At 43.6% G+C, this 16,477-nt stretch overlaps 4 protein-coding genes across 4 annotated transcripts; 1 reads left to right on the top strand and 3 right to left on the bottom strand.

Annotated features, from left to right (window-relative positions):
• Positions 1-545: 545 nt before the first annotated feature.
• Bfra_008768 (putative protein kinase protein) lies at positions 546-2,232 on the bottom strand (the record flags this gene model as incomplete). Its single annotated transcript, XM_037339125.1, has 2 exons — positions 546-1,214; positions 1,426-2,232. The coding sequence occupies 2 exons, from the start codon at positions 2,230-2,232 to the stop codon at positions 807-809; spliced, it is 1,215 nt and encodes a 404-aa protein (XP_037190691.1). The 3' UTR covers positions 546-806.
• Positions 2,233-3,678: 1,446 nt separating this feature from the next.
• On the top strand, positions 3,679-5,404 carry Bfra_008767 (uncharacterized protein; the record flags this gene model as incomplete). The annotated part of the gene is made up of 5 exons (XM_037339124.1): positions 3,679-3,997; positions 4,110-4,308; positions 4,363-4,857; positions 4,950-5,006; positions 5,254-5,404. The coding sequence occupies 5 exons, from the start codon at positions 3,679-3,681 to the stop codon at positions 5,402-5,404; spliced, it is 1,221 nt and encodes a 406-aa protein (XP_037190690.1).
• Positions 5,405-6,879: 1,475 nt separating this feature from the next.
• On the bottom strand, positions 6,880-8,265 carry Bfra_008766ca (uncharacterized protein; the record flags this gene model as incomplete). Its single annotated transcript, XM_037339123.1, has 1 exon — positions 6,880-8,265. One exon carries the CDS (start codon positions 8,263-8,265, stop codon positions 6,880-6,882), a length of 1,386 nt encoding a protein of 461 aa, XP_037190689.1.
• Positions 8,266-10,472: 2,207 nt separating this feature from the next.
• Bfra_008765 (putative fibronectin type iii domain-containing protein) lies at positions 10,473-13,977 on the bottom strand (the record flags this gene model as incomplete). Its single annotated transcript, XM_037339122.1, has 3 exons — positions 10,473-13,543; positions 13,606-13,799; positions 13,862-13,977. The coding sequence occupies 3 exons, from the start codon at positions 13,975-13,977 to the stop codon at positions 10,473-10,475; spliced, it is 3,381 nt and encodes a 1,126-aa protein (XP_037190688.1).
• Positions 13,978-16,477: the final 2,500 nt, after the last annotated feature.

Genomic DNA, 16,477 nt, shown 5'->3' with positions numbered 1-16,477 from the left:
ATAATAAAGGTGTTAGGGATTGTTTGTGGATGGTGCGCAATTGGAATACCCAAATAGTATATATGCATTCTGTGCATTTTGGTTTTATGGAGTTTGATATGGGGTTTTGGTTTATTTGGGGGAGTTTGGATGAGCGGACGAGTCTCACGAGGGGGAAGGGATCGGTGGAAAGAAGTGCATGGAAAGCAAGGTAGGGGAGGGAAGTAGGTGTTTAATCTTTCAATGGATGGATGGATGCATGGATGCATTGATAGATGAGTGGGTGGGTAGGTGGGTGGAGGGTCATGGTAATGGTAATGGTAACGGTGATGTAAATATCAACATGCTATATGAGTAGTATGTCATGAATAACATAACATTGCATTCCTACCTTCACAGTATAACAATATAACTCTCGATATGATTTTAGTGAGTGAGTAGGTAGGTGGGTGACTGATGAGATAGGATAGGAGGAGATACCTACCCAGGTATTTATCAGATGAATAGTTGATTGGGAAATAGGTGAAAGTGAAACTAGGTATTATTTTTGAATTGCGAATACTCCTGCCGGATCTATTTATTACTTCACATGCCATATCATCCATCTGTTGTCATATATACTTTCTTTAGGATCATCAAGAAAACCGACATCGTACAATTTTTCTCCAAATCTAAAAATACATCATTTTCGTCCGTCCCATCCACGTATCCCATATGTTCATGTCCGTGGGCATGTCCACGTTGAAAGACATTTCTTCCAACCAAAAACCATTACCATCCCCTCTTAACCATTCTCGCAACGAAATGAGTCTATCATCCAAAGCTACCTAGTTCTCACTCCCCTTCAAACTCCTCTTCAAGCTCCCGAATCTTCTCTTGAGACCCTCACCCATCTTGTGCGATTTTCCCGCACTATTACTTCGGCTGCTTCCTACGCCCGCGTCATCATTTGAGAAATCTACCGTTTCCATTGCTCTTCCGCTCGTAGTCGTCATGTGTTTGCTATCGCCGCTTGTGAGGTTACCTCCGCTTGCGCTTCTTTGACGGTTTGTGGGAGGGGGACGGAGACTCGATCCTGAAGCGGATGAGGATGGTTGGGATTGCATTTCGTAGGCGGAGTTGCCGTCGGACATGTTGCGACGGTGGGATTTTTGGGCGCGTTTGTGGTCTTTGAGGGCTTTTTCGATGGTGAAGGAGGGTTCACCTTTGCCTTTGTAGTCTTCGGGGAGGTATTTCTAGGGAGGGTTCGTGTTAGTTTAGTTTGGGTGAGTTGGTGGGTGGAGTGTAGTCTCGTCTGAATTTGAAATGAAAGGGAGGTGGAGTTGGGATTGCAGAATGAAGTCCCTTTCGTCTGAACTTTGCAGTTCGAGAGTCCAGTTGTTGGATACCCATGTTATGACAGCAGTATAGAAACAGAAAAAAACAGGAAGAAAAAGATAAACATACCACATGATCCCATCTCTTATACGCACCACCAGCAGCATCAGGCTCCCTCATCAAATCCGCACCTTCTTCATAGTTCATAATCCTACCATCCGGACCCGGCATTCCAGGAGGAATCGCAGCTGTTCCTGATAATGGAATATGTCTTTCCAAACTATCTTGGATATTTTCCCTCGGGGTAGCCCTGATAGCTTCCGCGTTCGTTTCCGCAACCGCTGCCACGGGAGAATTCTTGTAGCTTGTATTGCGTGCCATCAATGTAGCATCGTAAGGGCCTCCATGATGATACGCACCACCGATTGCAGTACGATCGAGAGAATCAATGGTATCGGCACCTGGAATGTGCTTCTTACGAAGATGCGGAGACCGATATGCCGTTTTGGTTTCTTGACGTAGTTGGTCGAGAGGTCTGTGGGACATGTCACCGGGAAAGCGTTCACCTAGTGAGCTACCTCGTCGCCGTCCTTTGCCATTATCGCTCACAGGTTCTTCGAGACTGTTGCGGAGACTTCCACTGTTGGATTTGGAGTAGCCGCCAAAAGCCGATTGGCGATGAGATGAATAGGGATTATTGGAGCTGAAGGACGATTTGGTGGGACTAGCGGAGGAGGGAGGTGTTGGGTAGGATGACACGGTTGATTGGGCGGTTTTCTTGGTAGAATTGTTTCTCCCGAAACTGCTAGATTGGGTTTGTGGAATAGAAGATTTGAAATGGCTTCCGGGACCTGTTTCTTCGCTCGGCTGAGGAGCATTGAGAGGATCGATCAGATATTGTTGAGCCTGGATGGAGAGGTGGTTGTTAGTGGTCATGGTAATTGTGATATAGGTTATGATTGATATTGTGAGTTTAATGGATGAAGAGCTCAATGTATATGAATTGATGGATTGATGGATTGATTCATTGATTCACTGATCCATTGATCAGGATACAGATGGAGAGTCTTAACATACCCATTTATCACTTGAGCTCTCCATCTTGAAGATAATTAAGCACCAGATATGGTGTGATGTTTGATTCAGGTGATATCCGAGTGAGCCGTGAATATAATGTTTATTAATCACCCGGTGATTTTTCTTGTTAAGAGTCGATTAGTGAAGACACAACAGGAGACTTCTTCTCGGGTGCAATGGTTAGATAGTGTAAGAGGAGAGAAGAGAAGAGAAGAAAAGAGGAAGAAGGCTTGTTTCTATTTGAGGGAAAGTATCAAGTACTATTTGGTCGAGTGCTAGGTGGTCGGGTAGTAGGGAAAGTAGGTCATTAGCTCTCTTCTGACAAGGTATATATATGTATATATATATACACAAGGGATCGAGGTATAATTAGAAATCGAAAGGAAGGCCGGATGCGTTGAGCAAAGAAGAGCAAGAACAAGAAAGAAAAAAGACATGGTAGCGGTAGCGGTCCTCATCGTGCTCATCGTACTCGTTGCTAGCTGGCTAAGAGAGGTACGCAATATTTCAGGGTATCCTTGGTACCAATGATGTAATTTGATAACGCTAGATAAGGCCGAGTTATGGACATCCTAGTATTTGATAGATGCATCTCTCCCAACCCAAAACAACCTTCACTTCCATCCCTCCAATCACTCCAATCACGCTTCAACACTGCAGCAAGTCTACCCAGAAATTGATTAGTCAGGCACTCCAAGATCCACTTCCAACAGCAGATCATTTTATCAATTTATCTTTTTATCAATTTATCAATTCATCAATTCATCATTTCATTTATTTTTGGCTTTAGACAGAATCACAAAACACCAACTTTCAACTCCGCAAAGCCTCAATAGACTCCGTACGCTGACGTCTAATTAATGGGTCAAAGTCGGTTCTAGACTTTTAACTTGTCCAGCATTGAGCCCTGGGAACAGTCGCACTGCCACGAATCCCAACTCTCTTGGCCAAACTTTAAAATCTTTTACCTTCTGCTCAACACACGTTAGGGGCTGGGGAATGAATTGATTGACGAAGATTCATTTGTTTCATTTGTTTTCAAGTTGGGCCCTTTGGCTCTTGAGTTAGTACGCAGTAGAGTAGACGTTCATGAATTACGGAAAGCCCGGCCGGGTACAACACGCTATCGTATAGGTACGAAGTTATTAATCCAACTCGATTCCGAACGATCCCCAGCACTTGTCAATTGGGCTCAAGTCTTACTTTTGTTGCTGTCTAGTGCAACCGTCGGCTTCTTCAACTCGGAATCAATCATACATACTTCGGCCAAGGAAGGCTGACAAAGTTTAAATTCATCATCATATCATGGCCCTGGTCGATTATATGTCGTCCGACGAGGAAGATGTTGAAGACGAAGACCTTCCTCATGACAATCAAGTCAACCAAGTCAACCAAGTCAACCAAGTCAACAACAGAGAACATGATGAAAAGAATGTCTACACAAAAACAGTCACACCAAGTAATTTAAAGCGAAAGCGAGATATCTCTTCATCATCATCATCATCCGAATTACCTCCCCTGCCCTCCAAATTTCATGATCTTTATGCCTCAACCGTGAGGAACAGTACAAGAGATGATCCAAGCTTACATGGAGGAAGAAAAAGAGTGACTCCTCATGTTGAGGGTAATTGGCCAACACATATTTATATTGAGTGTGAGTACCGATCAATGCCTTGGTTTAACCTTCTTGTCAAGCTCGTTTCGCTAATTCAATCGAGGGTATCCTTCGACTCTAGAATTTGATCTTATATCATCCTTGATCTCGAAAGTTGAGTCGTTCAAAACCCACGACATTCAAACATTTTTGTCAAATGATCTTGGGGTCCCTCTTCCCTTACATGTCAGTCTTTCACGATCAATTGGCTTTTCTAAAGATGTAAAAGATACCTTCTTGACTTCATTCGAACAAGTCATAAAGCCCTCCGGAGTTCGTCCGTAAGTCCATTGTCCGTTCGAATTAGGGGTTCCACGTGACTAACCAAATTTAAGTTTTGAGATGGGTTTCTCCGGTTTAGCTTGGGTTCCTAATTATGAAAAAACTCGATGGTTTTTGGTTCTCCGCGTCAATACACCGGAAAGCAATGCCTTGAACAAATTACTTCACGTGAGTAATAAAGTCGTGGAAGAATTTGGACAGCCGCCCCTGTACGCAAATTCTAGAACGAGTGTAAATGGTCAACAAGTAGCAAGAGGTGCTCACCACTCTCAACACGGCAAACCTTTCAGAGGCAAGACACAGCAAAAAAAGGATATTTTCAATGACATGGCTGATTTATCAGACGCATTTCATATTAGCATTGCGTGGACACTATTGCCTCCAGACCAGGAACTCATTGAAGCTACTGAACGATTGACAGCCAACGAATTGACGAAAGTAAAGCAGATTCAAATAAAGACAGAGGAAATCAAAGCAAAAATTGGTAATGTTGTCACCAACGTGCCCCTTCCTGTGGGCATTACGGAAGGCAAAAGCCTGTTCGGGTTGTGAGGAAGTATTTTACTTTAGATGAGTACACAATTTGTTTGACAATCCAGGAAAACGGTGTGTCGAAAAACAATTTAGTCTATCGAGCTAGTTCCAGTCGAGATCTCACTCGTACTATCAGTCACAAACAGGTGTTGTCTACGGCTAAGTAAGTAAGGATCTTGACTACATGACTCTTCCGATATTTCCGAGTGTATCTATAAACACTCTTCTTCCCAAGTCGACAAGATTCTTCATATCTTCTGTCAATAGCTTGGCTAACCTGAGTCGAATAACACTGAATCCGCTGCCCATCAACTATTCTTTTCCAGCCTATGTTATGTTGTTTGTATTTGTGACCACCAAGCGAAGCTCGAATGTGTCAGAAGATAGAGCTATCAAATACGTCGGCATAGCTCTACAAAATCTCGTCAAATTAAAGGCAGAATCATACCTTCGCTGAAAGAATTCCGCCCAGTCTGCGCCCTATGCGATTTCCATGCCACCCATGCCAATACTGCACTAAAAACGCTCACTACCGTAGCTATGGTACCGAAAACTATCTGAATCACATCATCATGGGACAAGACGCCAATGAGAGTGTTGTTGTTTGTATTCATTGAAGTCAATGAATAATTTCCCCCTAAGCTTAGAGCTTACTCGATGTCAGAGATGACTATTGATAAATAGTTTCATGGAACCCCCACTGGACGTACCATTGCACAGAACACCAGCAAGTTCTGTTTGTAGGCGTTTTGAATACTTTAAATTATTGTACACGTCGAAGTTTGTGGAATCAGTCTGTTCTTTTGATGCGTCTTATGAGGTTATTGCTTTACCCTTACTGTATATGCATTCTCTCTCTGCTTACGCTGTCTTCCGGTAATGAGGCCGGTTTTATGTAGAGAAGGGACTATTGCAACTTCATTGTATTATACAAGATGTTCAAACTAATCACGCGGTCTCAATGAGGTTTGAAAAACCTGTAGACTTTTGGTCTTGTCGAACGGATTTTTTTTTCTCCAACAGATTTGAGCCTGTGGTTGCAATAAAAAACTTAAAATCCTACAGCTATTCTAGGAACTGCAGCAATATTATTGATTATATTCCGTATGCATTAAAGACCCGGCGCTTATAATTACGAGAGGGGGTGTTTCAACACACCAGAAGAAGCGCAAAGAAGCGCATCTGCATAAATATGCCTTTCCATTTGTATCCTGAGTCTTGCTGCAACCACCACTATATCTGATCATCACCATACAACCATTCAAGCCATAAGGACAAAATTATCATGTAACGATACCGTTTCATCAAGAACAGAAAATTGACCACGCCTTATAATATTTATTATTTGCAAAGGAAAGCGAATGTTGAAGTTGAGTGCTGAGTATTCTAGCACACGACACATTGCTTGCAGCCTTTATTGCTCATGCTGCATTTCTCCTTCTACGTGGATTGTTTCCACGGAGGGGCACGGCACTGTGCCTTTGAAACTTTCTTGTAGGCCACACACGATACACTTAACATTATGCATTCTTCTGCTGTCTTGATTTCTCGGTGTCTGTTACCTATAAATCCGACGTATTACATTGAGGAGAAACGGCTACAGTAACCTATCGACTCTAGTTACCTGTCACCACAACCATTTTTAGATCATCGTTTCTGACATCGTTTTCTTTCGCTGCATTTCTTGTCTAAATCTTGGGCATCTACTACATCTTATCTGATGCTTGAGCCAGCTAAGATGCATCATATCTCTCTAGTGATTCGTCTTTATTATCATGCAAACATACAGTTAGACGCTGAGATGATTTTATCTATCCTCGCTATCAAGCACCCTTAATGAAGTTGGTCCAACCGAGGTGACAGCGAATTGCTGTTTTTATATACAATCGATGGTAGAATGACGCTACGCATGATTTAACTAGATTTTGTCTTGCCCCAGAATCTGCTTCCAAGTTCATGCCAATATTTCTGCAGGACCTTGGCTCAACCCTTGACATAACCTTACCAATTCTCTTGCAATGTATCTCCATCGGGTCCTAGCTTTCCTTCATCAACGAAACAAATCCCTGAATGTTGATGAATGGTAGGAATGCTGATCTCTTTTCCCACCCCGAATGAATCTCTTCAGGAGGGCAATTTTTTGGAAAAGACGTGCTCTTTCGCTGTGCCATCATAATAATCCTTACATTTGTTTCTACCGCCGCCGTTTTTAACAATTCAAGTGTATCATGCAGCAATTTAGCCGCGACCTTATCTTCTCGGTCCCTAAGTTTCCTCCTCTTTTCCTGGTCTCTAGTCTTGCGGTTCTTTCTTGCAGTGGTTTCTGTCCTCTGCGTTTCTTGTTTTTCTTGCGTCTGGGGGCGATCCTCTAGCTTTCCTCGAATTCTCCGTATTCTTATCACGAAAAGAAGTAATTCCATCTTTCCCCATTCATGTGTCGGGCGTTGTTTACCTGCCAAGATCCGTCTAAAATCTCGAGATTGACCAAACTCTTTTTCAATAACCTTCGAAATAGCTTGCAGGCCGTTTTTTTGTTCAATATCTTCCCACACCTTTGCGTACCAATTTTCATACTTTACATACCCTTTCCTGACCTCGGGCTTGGCCACTATGAGCTCATTCCAGTAGTCGTCGAATCCAAATTCACTCAGAATTCCATCTCGGAATAGGGCGGTATCCAAGTCCGGGAACCGTATATTGATAATCGTATCAATCATATCCTGAACACGATTGTCACTCGTACACTTTGGACATTTGCCACAAGCTTTGCCAACGATTTCCATAATATTATGATATTGCTCCTCCACGTCAATCCCACTGATTTCAGATACCACTAAGCCGGATTTGGTAAAGTCATATATTGTGTAGGGGAAAGAAGGTTGCTCGTCATCGGAGGGTTGAAGGTTGGATTCGTCTACTGTAGTGGGAACTGTAGTGGGAACTGTAGTATCCACTGTAGTGTTCACTGTGTTTGGAACTGCAGTATCCACTGTAGTGTTCACTGTATTGGGAACGGTAGTAGGAACCGTAGTGTTCACTGGATGGGGAACTGTAGGGGGAACTGTAGTAGGAAAACTGAAGGTGAAGTTTCCTTGGGGTAATGGAGGTAATGAACATGAAGCGACAGACACACTACTACCATGCGGGGTTTCGAACTGGACATATCTCTGTTCGATCAATCTCAATCGCTGAGCGAGCCCGAGACCTTCAAATTGATCGGTTTCGCGTTCTGCTTGACTTGTTGCATTCAAAGTGTTGTTGTTGTCGTCGTTATTTTCGATAAGAGCTGGATCTGCTGTCCATATTACGTCTGGGATCGAAGTTGTAGGAACTGGATTTCCTATCCCTGCCGCATCTGGAATCGAAGTCATAGGAACTGGACTTCCTATCCCTCCTACATCTGGAATCGAAATCGAAGACATAGGGCAAATCGATAATGAGTAGTCAGCAGAGATGGTTGAACATGTATCAAGAGGATCAGTATCTCGTCTTGTGGGTACACATACAAAACCTGCAAAGAGATTTCGCCACGCGGAGAAGAGAGGACAATTCCGTTTTGACTTTTTGCTTGAGTTGATCAGTTTCTGATTGTTATTGAAAGGGGGGTAGCATGATGGTGGGATGGGACATTTTACAAGTACTTGGCCCATGTTTGGGATGGGAATGGGTATACGAACGTCTTTGTATGTGTAGCGCTATTCCGATGTTGTCATATGCCTCCAAAATCTTTGATAAAATGTACAGATGAGATGGAGTATTCTTGTTTGTTTATTTATTTATTTGTTTATTCATTCATTGGGAAAGAAATTAAAAATGAAATGAAGAGAAAGGTTCGGGAATGGAATATGGAACTAGAGGTAGGAAAGTAATTACCATGACCATGACTGATTTCCCTGTGAGGAGAGTTGCACTGGATAGATGGATAGATGTACTTGCCTTGTGAACTAGGGGGGTTGATCATTGATCGTTCTTCCCCTTTCTCTGTTTCTACTTTGGTTAGCGGAGAAGAAGATCGAGAGGATTTTGGGTAACTGCGTGGATGGGTGGGTAGGTATGTACATATCATATTTATTTATTAAGAATTGTGTTTACGGGTTGGGTGATATTGGATGGGATTCGAATGTTACTTGAGGTTTTGATAGATGCATTTCGTGATGCTTTTCCTATCTTTCTGGGTATCTAGGTATTTGTGTATAGTGAATAGCTTATTCGGAGGGTTATGGCTATAGTTATAGATCCCTAGGTGTACAAAATCCTCTTGATATTTCAGATTGGGAATCTTGGGATTTTGTTTTTGGGGTCTTTTGATTCTTGATGATTTGGTTGGTTCGGAAATAGAGATGTAGTAGTAGCAGTAGTAGTAAATTCACAATCGATTCAGTCTCTCTATAGCTAATGCTACGCTGACTATGCGATGTATCCAAGTGGTTTTAGTGGAACAAAGTACATAGGGAAAATAATCACAATCTATTTCTCTCTGGAGATCCTTGAGTCTGTTATGACAAGACGCCATTCTGTTGTAGACTTATACTTATAGTGTGCAATATGCGTACTTCCGAACACGATTGATATGATGTTTCTTTGACGCACAATCTATAGGTTGGTGCGATACGTGCGGCTATCATCTCCTGTGGTGATGTGAAATCGCTTTTCTCTTTTTGGTGTTGTCCTCTTGGATACATCTTCCATTTGTTCTTGTGTGGCTTTCCTTACTATAACCCCTTGTTACCCCCAAGCAACTGCGTTTCTGTGTTTGCTTCTTTTCTTCCTTGCCGGTTTTCTTTTGCAATACCTTTCACCTGATCTCTCGCGTAAGACTTGTTTTTTTCCCAATAGAGATGTGTGTATATGTGTGTATAGATTGTTTAGATTTGAATTTGGATTTTGGCTCAGACTTGGATTTGAGTATTAAAACAAGTAACTCACACATTCACACATTCACACATTCACAACTCGAATTCAAAACTAAAAATCAATCCCAAAATCACAAATATCTCAAAATTTACTCAGTAGCAATGTACAAAAAGAATTACTCATTTATACTCATTTATACTCATCTATATTCCCATCCACCCGGTTACTATTTCTCATCTACTATTTCTCATCTACTGTTTCTCATCTACTGTTTCTCATCTACTGTTTCTCATCTACCCATCTATCAGAACCCAAAGAATAACTAACCCTTCCAATATCATACCCCCTTATTCCTTATACTTCTCACTCCTCACTCCTCACTCCTCACTACCCTCCTCGATAAAACTGCACATACAATCCTCATCCTCATCTCATCTCATCCCATCAGCACATTTGAAACCAAGTTCCCAAGAAGGTCACATAAAATCAGCAATCACTTGGCCATCAAATACTAGAGTATTATATGTAAATCAAAAATATGCTTTTACTATATAGGTATGCATGCAACGCTAACGATTTCCAGTCAACAAATCAACAAATGCTTTGCAAATGCTGCGTATATCTCACGTCCAAGATATCCTAGTATGTGAGTATACGAGTATACGAGTATGGATATATGATGAAAATCATATCATTCATAAACTCCCTCCCCTTCTCCCGATGCTCAACCCCTGCATTCCCACTCGCTTGAGGAAATCAAGGCAATTGCGCATACTCACTCATGTTCATCTTCCGTACCTGTCGTCTCCGCCTCACTCCTCTCACTCCTCTCTATTTCCGAACTTTCTCTCTTCTTCCTTTGAAATCTGCCCCACGTCGAGCTTTTTCTTTCTCTAGTCGCGCCCTTTGCTTTTCCATCACTTCCTTCAAACCCGCCAATCCTTGGACTACTAGTTGCACTTTCTCCCCCGGTTCCAATCACCAAAGAATCACCAAGGTCATCCAACCCTTCATCTCTATCATTGTGATCCGACGCAGCCGTACTACTTCCCCCCTTTTTCCTCCCAAAAATCGAGTCTTTGCCTCCTAAGCTGAATTTACTCGAACTACCTTTACGGAGGAGCTTTGTGAAGGATGATTCTCCTTTCGCGCTTCCTGCAATATCAGATGCTGTGTTACTTTTGGTCCTATCCAAGCTATCTATTGATTCGGCCACACTATTTTGTGTGTGGATAGATGGCGAGTCTCGAGACTTTCTCGATTCAGAAGGAGAAGAGGTAATGGGGTGAGGTGTATCATAGGTAGGGTCAAATGATTCGGTATTCTGATCTGGAGCCTTGCCTTTACCTTTACTTCTCAGCAGACGAGAAAAGACAGGCTCACTCGTTTGAGGGAGTTCGAATTTTGGCGCATTAGGGTTGAGCTTAGGTAAGACTGAGTTGTGGGACGAAGGGGGCCGAGTGCCAATAGCCCCCAGGTTCGGAGGTGGACTTGAGTGAATGTTATCTTCATAGAAGTATTCGTCTGACCCGCTCAAAATCTCAGAAGCCAGCGCACTAGAGGAACCATGTTGGAAACTAGGCCTTCTCGATGGATTGCTGGACCAAGTTGGTGGAGCGGACACAGACCAATCGGTAACAAGTGGGCTTTTGTTTACGGTCCCATCAGCTCCTGGCCCCCACCCGAATGGTGCACTATCCGTTGATGGGCGTGGCAGATCAGAAGAGGCAATGGACGTCGGACGAGGGCTACTAGGGTCACGAGCGGAACGTAGATGGTTTGTATCTTCATTTCTAAAGCCAAACATACTAAACCCAAGTTGTCTCCGACCATTTGGACGAGCTGGAGCAGGTGCGTTACCCTCAGAAGAGTCACCAACTGTAGCGCTTCGTTGAAAGACATTCCCCCAGCCGGATGAGAAGCTTATACGACGAGCCCTGTTGGGAGTCTCCGGTTCGTCAGTGGAACGTGGAAATGAATGGCTTTGGCCTTTCAAACTACCAAGAGGGAGTCCATCTTGAGGGGTCTTCTCAGACTTTCGAAGAGAAGTAAACATGCTGCCAAAATTCCTATGAGATGTTGATTGACCAGTTCGTGCTGGTGATCCGATTACTCCAAACTTTGACGAGGGTGAGCCTAGCGAAGTACGATCAGCATCGAGAGCATAATCATGATGTGTAACGCCATATTTTGCGAGATTTTGTGATGATGCGTGAGGACTAGACATTAGACTAGCAGAGCGACTGGACCCTGGAGATTGTGCATCATTATGTCGCTGCGGTGGACTATATGAATGATGCAACTCTGACATATATTCAGGGCCTTCCTCATCAGCACCTTGAAGTTCATCGTCGTTAAAAAGAGTTGAAGGTAATAGCATGGTTGCTGTCGGGCTGAGCGGTGCCCCCGCAGTGAGCGATTGGATATCAGCTTCACTCATGCCTCCCGAGTGACCCGAGACGGAAGCCATCGCAGTATCATTACTCATAGCTAGATTCAAATATGGAGCTGCCGCATAAGCTGGCGAGCTCATCAAGTTGAAGTTGTTGAATATACCAGTACTTGAATATTGGGACTCGGCCATTGCATAACCAGAAGTAGATGAGACAGTATTCGTGCGGCTCTTGCGAGTGCGTTGTCGTCGAGATTTGGCTCTACCGTGTTGTCCATTCGGATCGAAATCCACTCCAGATGAATTTGCGTGATTCATGAGTTCATTTGGATTGCTTGGTAGCCGGGCATAAAGCGCTGTGAAATTGGCCTGTGCGGCTTGTAGTTCGTTCTCAAGTCGCTCCAGCCGTTGACTGTAGTCTTGCGCAATAGCATGTTGCGTTCTGCTTTCGGCCTCCCACTGAGCATCATTTCTCCTTTCTAAAGCCTCCCACTCACGGGCTTGATCGTCATCTAGCCCAATTCCAAGACCCTCCCTCTCCTCTTCTAGGCTCTTGACCAATAACCCCTTCTCCGCAACTTCACGCGTAAATTTCGTGATTAAATCTTGAACGTTTCGAATATTCTCACGAAGCTCCTCGCATTTTGCCTCTGTAGACGTGCGTATCTCCTCTGCCTCGCGACTCCAGGACTCCATTTCAGCGCCCATCGACTTCATTTCCTTCTTCCAGCGTGCTTGTTCATCTTGCATCTTCTTTCTCTCCACCTGTTTGGCCTGTAAACTCTTTTGCAAGGCCGTCTTCCGCGATTGTGCTTGTCGATTTTTGACCTCCAGGTTCTTGACCTCTTTTCTTAACGTCTCGCTCGCTTCCTCCTTGTCCTTGACCATTTCTGTCTTTTTATCTTTATCTTCGGATAGGAGAAGGATTTGGTTTTTGATCTCCTCCGATTCCTTCAGACCTTGCGCAATCACATCTTCGAGCTCCTTCTGGATCCTATCTTGTTGTTCCTGCAACTCTTGAATCGTCTCTCGGCTCTCATCCAAAGGTTGAGCATTCGAGGCGGACCAGTTCTCGGCGGTAGCGGTAGCTGTTGATTGTGAGTGTTTTCTACCTACGGTATTTCTTCTCTGGCTCGGATGGGAAACGCTCGATTCTCGTACGACAACCTGCACGGTAGCTGCAGGAGGATTGGCGCCGTCGGTTGAGACTCCGTGGGCTCGAACCGTGGGTAAACTTTCCCCACCAGCATCATGCTGATCTTCATTCGACAGATCGGCTTCATTCCTTATTACTCCATGGCGAGGAAGTCCGTCTCGACCCAAAGTTCTCAACCGTATAACTCTACTCCCGGCCTGAAAATTTTGCGTACCAACCGCGATCACTCTCACATTGTAAAAATTACCCGGCTTGAGCCCTTCGATAATGACCGTTTCTCCTTGGGTAGATTCGCCAACTAGTGGTAGAATGTTAGCGCGACTGGGGTACTCAAGGTACGATGCATCATAGAGAACTCACCATCGACGCCATTTACTTGGATAATATACCGAACCACACCTTTATTTGGTGGCGATGATGACCAATGTAAAGTTAACGCATCTGATTTGATGCAGGCGAGAGAAACCTCTGGTGGATCGGGGACTTCGACACCTAAAATGCTAATAAGTCGTGGTAGAGGGGTCCAAAGAACCTCCCATGCCCTCCTCAGCAGCCTTTAATATAGTAGGTTAGTAAGGCTTGTTTCTGCCGTCCGATTGAATGATGTGCAACGAACCAGAAAAGGGCCGTACAAGTCACTATCGACTGAATTAAAAACATGTATTCGTGGAGCACTCTTGCATGACTAAATACCCAGTCAATCAAGCTGGTGTAGTAGTCGACAGCGTTCATACAGAATCGAATCCGAATAGATCTCAAAACACTCAGGAAAGAGGTTGTTGAGAACTAATGACGGCGGGGGAAAAGAGAAGGGAAAGAGATGGTGGTAGGGGAAAAGGTGGTGGTGAAAGTTGCCAGAGAAAGAGAGTATTTGAGTAAATGTGTGGTACAATTTCGCGATGGCATTCACTCACTCAATTAACCTACAAGCTGCTTGCTTTCTTTTGGCTTTTTTACAACGGTCCACGGTAGAGGTCATATCCACAGATTTCAGGCAATCATGCATCAAGATTTTCAATTTTCCATCTTTACATTTCCATCATGTAGCCAATGATATTATTTACATGGTAGTGTAAGCATGATTAGTAATGCAATTTCGAGTATCAACATGACCAATTAGATTGAATGGGGCAAGTGATCCTTTTCACTGCCGACACGGATCTTGAGGCTATTATCCTGGCTATTCTGGCTATTCTGACTATCCTGACTATCCTGGCTATCCTGGCTATGATGATCTATCCTGGCTCCCTGGCTAACATCTTGAACGGCCTGGGCGCGGGCCGTCACCTTTATGGGATTGAAGTGTGTACTAGGTAGGTAGCACGGGTAGGTACTGACTAGTATGTAGATGATGGTACAGAGGAAGAAAAATTCAGCAATGATACCGGTGTTCTCCGAGTATATTGTTTGGGAGGGGAGAAGAAGGAAGAAGGGAGAGGAGAAGGCAGAAAGGAGAGGAGAAGGCAGAAGGGAGAGAAGAAAGGAGAAAAAAGGGAAGAAAGGATAAAAAAAACAATAGATCGAACTTATTTTCAAAAGTCTAATTAATCAACAACTTCTGTGCCCACCTCCTACCTCCTGTTCTCATCACGTGTACGTAATAAAATATCTATTACCTACCTAGATTCGGATATGTACAAAGTATACGAAACATGTTGCCAATCCTGGCAGTCATATAATGAGCACCTGCACCCACGAGGGAAATCACTAAATGCGGGGTTGATCAAATGTGATTCAAACATCACTGGGTCCTTGAAACATCACTCAAAACAGTACTTGGTATCTGTCAGAAGTGAAGTCTGAATGGAAGAAATATCTAGTCATGAATGATTGTCCGTCGGTATTATTGGAAACCATGCCAAGAAGATATCTTACATAATGCATATGAGGTGTGATCATTTTCACCCTTCTGATACATAGATGCTCGGGACTTTGTTTTTGCACGGTCTGGTCGGAATGAGCACTGAGCATTTGGACGATGCAGCTTTTGTCTTGCTATGGTCATACAAGTATTGCCATTAGTGAGAGTGTCAATCAATAATGCATGGAGTATGTGCGAGTAGTAGATGGAGATTTTACTCAGATGGGTCTATTGTGTAAACAGATATAGGTATATCGTACATGGGTCTAGATATCTTCCATCTAATCAATCTCATTGATCACACAACACGATCCCACCTCGCCTATCACCACGTACGTATATACGCTTCCTTCGTGCATCTACCTACCACTCAGGATCTCCCCCCTCTCTCCTTTCACATGTGAAATCATCTCAACATTTCCAGATATCATATCGGCACCGATCCATAAATTCTGCATCAACGTTCAATGATTCCACTCCATATGCATTTATTTCCCTTGGTACTTCATCACCACCAAATGAGCTAATACGAGAAAAGTCTGCTCCCGAAGTATTTCTCCGTCTATGCTAGGACTGGACTTTCTTTTTCATTCGACCGCAGTCAAATCAATCATTCCCAAAGTAGGAATTGATCATTGGGCAATCAATCGTGGAAACTTTACCTAGGTTCCTCTGTACCATTACGTGAAGACTCCATACATCGGTACTGAATTCTCCTGTCACATGTGTTATGCTCGACTCCACATTCCAATCCATCGACCATCGATCACACAGATGCACACAAGAACTTTTCTTCCAGTCCGGAGTAGACCTGGCAAATCTTACCTACCGAGGCCTTTGCACTCAATCGCCCACTGATCTCATGTCAGCTCATGTCAGCTCATCTAAGCCATTGCCCACGTCAAATATCCTGAGACGACAGATTCTGTACAGATTCTGTAGCTTTGTATGTATCTGTATGTGTATCTGTATGTGTATCTTATGTATCATGTGTATCATATGTGTGTACCCGTATCGGTATTCATATTCCCAGGTATGCACTCCGTACCCATTTACTGTATGTCTCTCGGCTCACGGCCGGCTCGAAAATAGAAATTTGGTGCTTAGATCCATCCTCCTTATCCTCCCTCCGTATTATTAGGTGCATGGAATTTGGAGCTGCATGACTAGAATCTTTGGGAATTCTCACTTCTCCTTATTGGCAGGGGTTTCACCGGATTTTCATCCTATTCGAGCTTGATCCATTTTCTCCGTGTCGTCACCCATTGCTTTTGGTCGCATTCCCATTCCCAACCCTTCATATGATATCCTCAACATCCGCATCAACATCAACACTTTTCCCTTTCCTTCCCTTCCCTCACTTGCGTCCCA

This window comes from Botrytis fragariae, assembly GCF_013461495.1.
Source record: "Botrytis fragariae strain BVB16 chromosome Unknown tig00000101, whole genome shotgun sequence".
NCBI lineage: Eukaryota > Fungi > Ascomycota > Leotiomycetes > Helotiales > Sclerotiniaceae > Botrytis > Botrytis fragariae.
The sequence above is the reverse complement of the archived record's forward strand: the minus strand, read 5'-3'. Positions and strand labels throughout refer to the sequence as shown.